This window comes from Plasmodium gallinaceum (assembly GCF_900005855.1).
Source record: "Plasmodium gallinaceum strain 8A genome assembly, contig: PGAL8A_v1_87, whole genome shotgun sequence".
Lineage (NCBI taxonomy): Eukaryota > Apicomplexa > Aconoidasida > Haemosporida > Plasmodiidae > Plasmodium > Plasmodium gallinaceum.
In genome coordinates this window covers 442,669-451,986 of record NW_021628251.1, presented here as the reverse complement: position 1 = coordinate 451,986, position 9,318 = coordinate 442,669, and the positions used below count along the sequence as shown (strand labels likewise).

The window sequence follows — 9,318 nt, the reverse complement described above, 5'->3', positions numbered from 1 at the left end:
TTTTTTTTTTTTTTTTTTTTTTTTTTTTTTTTTTGTTTATATATTTTGATAAATAATATTTCTAAAATTCTGTATATTGATAAGTTTTGTTCTTTAAAGAGATAAATATTTATATTTCAAATTAAAAGATATAATATTATTGTTATTTTTAAATTACCTTATTAATATCATAATTATTAATCAAATAATTTTCTATATGATAGTAATATTTTTTATAAACTATTAAAAATGTAAATCTTTAAAAATGATGAGCTATAATAATGTGGAACCATATGTTATTCTTATGAACACATATTTATAAATTATTATCAAAAATTAGTGACATAATTTTATTTTTATTTTATTTTATTTTTTTTTTTTTGTTTTAAAAAAATGAATATCTATTTTAACATTTGTAAAACATGAATAATTTAACATAAATTGTTGAATTATTTCAATATGTGTAAACATAATTTATATGTGAAAATTTCTAATGTGTCACTTTGTAAAACTGTGTGGATGAGTTATACATATGTTAATTAACTATTTTATTTATTTATTTATTTATTTTTTTTTTTTTTTTATTTTGTCAACCTATAAATAAATAAAATGATTTCTATGAAAAGATGTTTTTGTATATGTTTTATTATTTTTTCTTATTTCTTATATATTTTGCGTTAGGAGTTCATTACAAAAATAGATTGAGAAAACATTTATATTTAAAAGAAAATTTTGAATTATTAGGAAAAAATGAAAGAAAGTTAAAAACCTACTTCAAAAATAAATTAAGAACATACCTTTATTTGAAAACTAATTATAAATTATCAAAAAAAAAAAACAAGTATAATTTAAAATTAACAAATACATTTGTATCAAAATATTATAAAATAAATATCAACGATGTTTACAATTATTTAATCAGAAAAAAATATGAGTACATAGAAAGTGATATAAAAATAACATTAAAATATTGTCCTTTTTGTCCACCGCACAAATATAAATATGATAATATGTATAAACATGAAATTTTTAAAAATACTGGTAATAGTTATTGTCATAGATGTGGATATAAAGGAAGTTTTTATGATTTTAAATTAAAAATGGGAGATATAATAACAGATAACTTTGAAAGCAGTATTTCAAGAAATACATATGATGAAGAGAAAATAACTTTTAATGATGTAAAAATGTATAATATAAATTTATTATATTCAAAAGAAGCAGAAAATGCTAGAAAATATTTAATTAATGAAAGAAAATTAAACTTAAAAACAATAAAAAAATATTATATAGGTTATACCGTTATAGAGTTTCAATCATTCGAAAATTCTGGTAAGTTTGAAAAGCATGAATGTTTAGTATTTCCTTTTCTTAAAAAAATTGATGATAAAAATTCTATGATTATAAATTTAAATAAAAATGATATCAATGAAAAGGAATTGTATGAAGTTGTTCGAATAAAAGTCAGAAGTTTAAAAGATAAAGGATATATGAGATTATATCCAAAAAATGTAAGAGAAGAAATGAAATTATTTTTTTTTGGAGATCACTTAGTTAATAACACAGAAGAAGTAGTTTTAACTGAAGGAGAAATTGATGCTATGACAATAAGTCAACAAACCAATTATTCCGCTATTTCATTACCTAATGGATCTAAATCATTACCAATTTACTTATTACCTTATTTGGAAAAATTTAAGAAAATTCATTTATGGCTAGATTTTGATAAAGCAGGAAAATCTAGTATTTTTAATTTTGTTAACAAAATTGGAATAGCTAGAACAAATGTTATAACTGATACTAATGTTCAATATTTAAATCTAGAAGCATTTAAAAAAAAAATAAATGAATTGTCGAAAAAAAATATTCTACATCATTATAAGGAAAATTATGCTTCTTTACATCAAGAAGAAACAAAAATACAAGAAACACAAAATGAAAATAAAAATAAGAATTTAGATAATTTAAATGATGATAAATCAGGATCCATTAATTCAACAGATGATACATTGAATACAAAAATTGTTAATGAAAATAAATTGAACCAGAATAATTTAAGTGAAAGTAAGCTAAAATCAAAGAATCCCATAAAAGAAGATAATAGTTTAGAAAATGAGAATCTGAATAAGTTGTATTTTATAGATAATAATATAATGTATATAGCAAATTCAATACAAATTAAAGATGCAAATGATTGTTTAAGGCATAATATTGATATAGGTTTTTTCATGCAGAATAGTGAAAAAATTAAACATAGTCAAATATTAAATTTTAATGATTTGAGACAAAATATATTAGAAGAATTAAAATACCCTGATAGAATAAATGGTGTTAAAAGTAAAACCATTCCATCATTAAACAAATATTTGTATGGATTAAGAATGGGAGAATTATCTATATGGACAGGATCAACAGGTGTAGGAAAAACTACACTTCTTTCACAACTTTCTTTAGATTATTGTATTCAAGGAGTGTCAACTTTATGGGGCTCATTTGAAATAAATAATATAAAATTAGGAAAAGTAATGTTAAATCAATTTTGTGGTAAAAATTTAGAAAAAAATATAGATTTATTTGATTTATATGCAGATAAATTTGAGTTATTATCTTTGAAATTTTTAAAATTTCATGGAAGCACACATCTTGATCAAGTATTAGATGCAATGGATTATGCCGTTTATGCTTATGATGTTAAGCATATAATCATTGATAATTTACAATTTATGTTAAACATAAATAAATTTTCTGATATATATGAACTCCAAAATATTGCAATTGATAAATTTAGATCATTCAGTACTAACAAAAATGTTCATATAACCTTAGTAGTTCATCCTAGAAAAGAAGACGCAAATTTATTATCCATTTCTTCCGTTTTTGGTAGTGTAAAATCTACACAAGAGGCAGATAATGTTTTCATTATACAGAAACACATTAATAAAAGCAATGAAACTATTTTTTATATAGATATAAAAAAAAATAGATTTAAAGGAAGTCTAGGAAAAATTCCATATATATATAATAAAGAAAATATGACAATAAAAGAAATTCCCATAAATTATTTAAATGAAAATTTTTCAACAAATAATTATATACATAATGATATTGCATCTAATAAATTTATATCTAATAATAACATAACCAATGACAACATAAATTTTACCTTGTGTGATGAATACGATTATATGAAACAATTAGCAGATGAATATGAATCAAAACATTCTATAAGAAAAAATTTTAAGAATAAAATTGTAGATAATTCAAATAATATCATTACGAAAACGAATAACAATAATATAATTGATAAAAATCAAATAAATAAAAATAATGAACATAATTTAAAAAAATTTTTAAACAACCAAAATGTGGATAAAAATAATGATAGTTATGATTCTACAATAAATGATCAAATTAGTGCAATGAATATGAAAAATGGAGATAACTCTTCTGATATAAATGGTATTATATCAAAAAAAAAAGAAGAAAATATTGATAATAAAAATGATAGCGGTATAAATAATGTAATGAAAAAGATTGATTTAATTATAAAAAAAGATGAAAGAAACATCATTAAAAATAGCAATTATACAGATAATATCAATTTATTAGAAGCACAAATTTCTAAAAAAAATACAAAAGTATACGAAAATTCTCCCAAAGAAAATGTAACATATGACTTGAGTAATGAGATGCTTTTAAAATTATGTGGGGAATTAAAAGATAATAAAAATGAAATACTAAATGGAAAAGTAATAATAGTGTCATTAAGAAATTGTGTAATTGATAATCACTCTTCAATAAATGATATTAGAAACTTTATTAAAACAAATAAATTAAATATTAAAACAGCCGGAAAAAATATAAAAAAAATAGATATATTTATTAATATTTTGCAAAATATTCCGAGAGAGTATATTGTAATTAAAAACGAAGAAAATATAAATAAAAAAAAAAAAAAAAATAAAGTAATAAACGGTATTGACAAAAATTACAATAATGAAATAGCATTTAATGATGACAATAAGGAAAAAACTAATATATATAATGAACAAAATTCGTTTAATAAAAATAGTAAGGAAAATTACAGTAGTAATAAAGAATCATCAAAAGAAGAAATAATAAATAATTATAATAGCATGCATACTTTTGACTCAATTGCTAATAAAGAGAATTTTTCCGATGTTGCAGAAAAGAACATTAACAATACTAATGAAAAATATAAAGTAGAAGTAGAAACTAACTATAATGATGAAATAACAAAAAAATATATAGATGATAATATAATAAATATAGATGATAATATCATAAAAAAAGGTTATAATTTTGAGTTTGATAATGGTAATGAAATAATTAAAGAAACATTATATTATTATGAACCAAAAAAAAAATTTGATGATGATATAGAATCAAGATTCTTTCTTATAAATGACAAAAATTATAATGAAAAAATAAATTACATATATAAGAACATAAAATACTGTGGTTTGGATATTGAAACCACTGGTCTAGAAGTTTTTGATGAGAAAATTAGATTAATTCAAATATCAGTTGAAAATTATCCAGTACTAATTTATGACATGTTTGATATAAATAATCAGAATATTTTTAAAGGATTAAAAGAGATTTTAGAAAATAAAAATATTGTAAAAATAATACAGAATGGAAAATTTGATAGTAAATTTTTGCTACATAATAATTTTAAAATTGAAAATATTTTTGATACCTATATAGCAAGTAAATTATTGGATAAAAATAAAAATACGTATGGATTTAAATTAAATAATATCGTTGAAAAATATTTAAATGTATCTCTAGATAAACAACAACAAAATAGTGTATGGAATCATTCTCTTTTAAATAATAATCAATTATTTTATGCTGCTCGTGATTCTAGCTGTTTACTGAAGTTATATAAAAAATTAAAAAGAGAAATAAAAAGAGAAAATTTAGATATTGTTAATGATATAGAAAATAAATGCATTTTGCCAATATGCGATATGGAATTAAATGGGATAATGGTTGATTTAGAAAAATTGAATAAAAGTACTAATGAAATTTTAAATGAATTAAACATAGAAAAAAATAATTTAAAAGAAAAACTCAAAGATGAAGATATAAATGTAAATTCTCAACAACAAGTACTAAAAGCCTTACAAAAAAATAATGTGAGAGATTATTCAAATAATTTAATTGAAAATACATCTGATAGTAATTTAAAAAATTTCATGAATCATGAGGAAGTTGCTATTTTGAGAAATTACAGAAGATTATATAAATTATATTCAGCATTTTATTTAAAACTACCATTGCACATTAATAAAAATACAAAAAAAATACATACTACTTTTAATCAATTAAAAACTTTTTCAGGTAGGTTTAGTAGTGAAAAACCTAATCTACAACAAATTCCAAGACAAAAAAATATTAGAGAAATTTTTATTCCTAATGAAAACAATATATTTATAATAGCTGATTTTAAACAAATTGAGTTAAAAATAGCAGCTGAAATTACAAATGATGAAGTTATGATTAAAGCTTATAATAATAACATAGACTTACATACATTAACAGCTAGCATTATAACAAAAAAAAGTATAAATGATGTAAATAAGGAAGATAGACATATAGCTAAAGCAATAAATTTTGGACTTTTATATGGTATGAATTATGTAAATTTAAAAAATTATGCAAATACTTATTATAACTTAAATATGAATTTAGATCAATGTTTATATTTTTATAATTCCTTTTTTGATCATTATAAAGGAATATATAGATGGCATAATCAAATAAAACAAAAAAAATCTCTAGAATATTCTACCTTATCTAACAGAAAAGTTATATTCCCTTATTTTTCTTTTACAAAAGCTTTAAATTATCCTGTACAAGGAACATGTGCAGATATATTAAAATTATCTTTAGTAGAATTATATAAAAATTTAAAAAAAATTAATGGAAAAATTGTTCTGTGTGTTCATGATGAAATTATAATTGAAGCTGAAAAAAAACATCAAGAAGAAGCCTTAAAAATTTTAGTTGAATCTATGGAAAATTCAGCTTCTTTTTTTTTAAAAAAAGTTAAATGTGAAGTTTCCGTTCAGATAGCAGAAAATTGGGGATCAAAAAACTAAAAAAAAAAAAAAAAAAAAAAATTAAATTATTAACCTATTATTTAAAATATTATAATTATGGTTAATGTAATTATTATTTTTCTGAAAAAAAAGGGATGAATAATGTTGAAACATACAAATTATTTTGCTTATCCTCATAAATTATATTGAATCAGTAAAAAAGGAAATTATTTTTACATTAAATTGGTATAGAACTTTAAAAAAATTTACTATATAAAAATAATTGAATTATATGTGAATTAAAAATAGTAAATGATTTATTATAAGATAAAAAAAAAAAATTGAATAAATATGTAAATAAATAAGTAAAGTATATTTATAAACAAAAAAATAAAATTTCCAATACATATATGGATGAACCTTATAATAAATACCATAATATATAAATATAAGTATTTAAATAAAACCAAAGAAAATAAAAATTTTAATCAATAAATATTGAAATATATATAATTTGTCAATTATTATTAAAAAAAAAAAAAAAAAAAAAAAGCTAAATAAAAACAAAAAAGGAGAAATTAATAGTTTATTCTAAATTGTCTATTTAAAAATTGAAAGTCCCTTACTTTTTTAATCAATTATTAAAATACAAAGTAAGATAAACTTTTTGAATTATCAATCTTTTATGCAATTATGAACATAATTTTAAAATATATACAATATATAATAAAACCAGTATTAATCATAAAGAGAAGAAAAAAAAAAAAAAAAAAAAATACAAAAATTTAAACATATAAATATAATAATGTTTACACATTTTTTTATAAAAGAATAAAAATTTTACACAAAAAAAATTAAAAAAATTATAATAATTATATATATATATATATATATATATATATATATATATATATTAAAATTATAATATTTTGCTTTTGTTTATTATATATTTTGCTACTATTTCAATTTCTTTCTATTTGGCATTAATTCTTAAAAATATAATTACCAAAAAATTAACGTTTTATATTTTAATAAACTTTTTGAAATAATTTTCATCCTGGAAATTGCAAAAGCAATCACATATTTTTTTTTAATTTATAGGAATTATTTAACGCTTGAAAAATCATTTCTGCTCTTAACTAAAAAAAAAAAAAATAAAAAAAGTGATGTTTTTTTTTATATTTATTATAATTATTATTACGTATATACATTATTCTATATAATTTAAATTCCATATATATATATATATGTATATGAATTTTTTTCTTTTATTATTTATTTTATTAACAAATTATATATATATATATATATATATATATATATATATATATGTCTGGGATATTTTAATTCCTTCATAATAAATGTCAAATATATTTTAAATTTTTTTAAATATTAATTTTTTTTTTTTAAGTTTTTTAAAATTAAAATATTTTATATATATTTAATTTTTTAATTTTATTTATAAATAATTATCTTTTCTTTTATTATTTTTTATATTTTTTTTTTTTTTTTTTTTTTTTTTGACAAACATTAAAACTCTTTTAAATATAATGCAAATTATTTTTTATATAAATAGACAATTATGTATGCTTTTATTTAATACCACTTGTTCTAATGGTTTATTTCTATGTTTATCTGGATGACATAATAATATAGCATTTTTATAGGTTTTTTTAACCATTTTTGTATTTGATATTAAATCGGACATAGATACATTTTTCCATTCTGCATTTTCCCATAATACATCATTCAATGTGCTTAACATTACTTTGATGTCTTTATATGTATCGTCTGAATTTTTTGACCATTTAACAATTTGTTTTTTAACATTTTCTGATATTAATATTTTTTCTTTAAACTTTTCTTGTTCTTGATATCTAGATTCTTTTAGTTCTTCTAATCGATTATTAAGTTTGGCTTTAAGAAATTTTTCATCTTTTTTAATTACATTATTATTTATTAAATCATCATAATTATTGTTACTATTATTTTTGTACATTAATGACAATCCTTTTGAAGATGATAAATTAACTTTTTCTAAAATATTTTCATTAATATCCTTATTCTGAAATAATTTTTCGAAATTTTTCTCATTTTTATTATTTTCATTATTATTCTGATTTATTTCTGTTGTTATATTTCCTTCATATGATTCATTTAAAATATCACTATTACTTCTCTTTTTTAGATAATTATTATCGCTATCTTCATTTTGAAAAAAATGTTCATTTTCACTTTCAATTATCCCACTTATGTTTTCCTTTTTTACACAATCTTCACTTAAAATATCTCTTTTATTATTTTTTTTTATATAAAATTTATTTCCATTTTTTTTTTTTAAATCATCATTATAATACATTGAATTTTCAAATTCTTCAGTATCATTAGAATAACTGAAATTCATAAAATTACTTTGACTGGAGGTTTTTTTATTATCGCCATCAAAGTCTTCACTATTAATTATGTCATTACTATCAATACTACATTTTATGCTTTTATCTTCTTTCTTAATGAATTCATATGAACACAGATGTTTTTCATTCATTATGTAAATAGGTGAATTATTATATTTATAATTATTAAAATAAATTTCATTAAAATTCCTATAATTTTTATGATTAATAAATAATACTTTTGCAACTATTTTTCCATGGCATAAAGGAATAAAAGCATCATCATTATTTATATCTATCCATATATAATTCAAATTATCTTGTCTTAATATGTTTTTTATCTCTGCTTCATCAGATATAATATGATTAGTTAAATTTTTTTCTTTTTCCTTCTGCTTTAATAAAGGTGCATTATTTCTATATCCTTTATTAATGACTTCAATTAAATCTGTCAATATTATTTTAAAACGAAAAATGATATCACCTTTAAAAGGAAAGTATTCTTTAAATTCTTTGAATTTTAATTCATTAGAATTTTGAAATGGTAAAAAAAATATGTTAACATCATATGGTTGGTTTTCATTTTCTCCTATAATAATATATGTAACATAATTATATTTCGTAAAAGAATTTTTTTTCAGTAGTTTATTATTAACATAATTAACACCACCTATGGCTATTTGTTGTAAATTTGAAGCTAATGAAAATATATCCATTTTAATTTTTGTTTTTTTTTTTTTTTATTGTTATTAATTATTCAATCTTTTTTTTTTTTTTTTTTTTTTTAAATATATTTTGCTTTGTACGTTTTTCTTTTTTCTTTCTTTTCTTATAAATAAAAATGAAAGAAAAGAAAAAAAAAAAAAAAAAATTAA

At 18.6% G+C, this 9,318-nt stretch overlaps 2 protein-coding genes across 2 annotated transcripts; one reads left to right on the top strand and one right to left on the bottom strand.

Annotated features, from left to right (window-relative positions):
- Nucleotides 1-605: 605 nt before the first annotated feature.
- Nucleotides 606-6,110, top strand: PREX (plastid replication-repair enzyme, putative; the record flags this gene model as incomplete). Its single annotated transcript, XM_028671827.1, has 1 exon — nucleotides 606-6,110. One exon carries the CDS (start codon nucleotides 606-608, stop codon nucleotides 6,108-6,110), a length of 5,505 nt encoding a protein of 1,834 aa, XP_028528441.1.
- A 1,016-nt stretch (nucleotides 6,111-7,126) lies between these two features.
- PGAL8A_00282900 (conserved Plasmodium protein, unknown function) lies at nucleotides 7,127-9,159 on the bottom strand (the record flags this gene model as incomplete). Its single annotated transcript, XM_028671826.1, has 2 exons — nucleotides 7,127-7,189; nucleotides 7,654-9,159. The coding sequence occupies 2 exons, from the start codon at nucleotides 9,157-9,159 to the stop codon at nucleotides 7,127-7,129; spliced, it is 1,569 nt and encodes a 522-aa protein (XP_028528440.1).
- Between the last annotated feature and the right edge of the window lie 159 nt (nucleotides 9,160-9,318).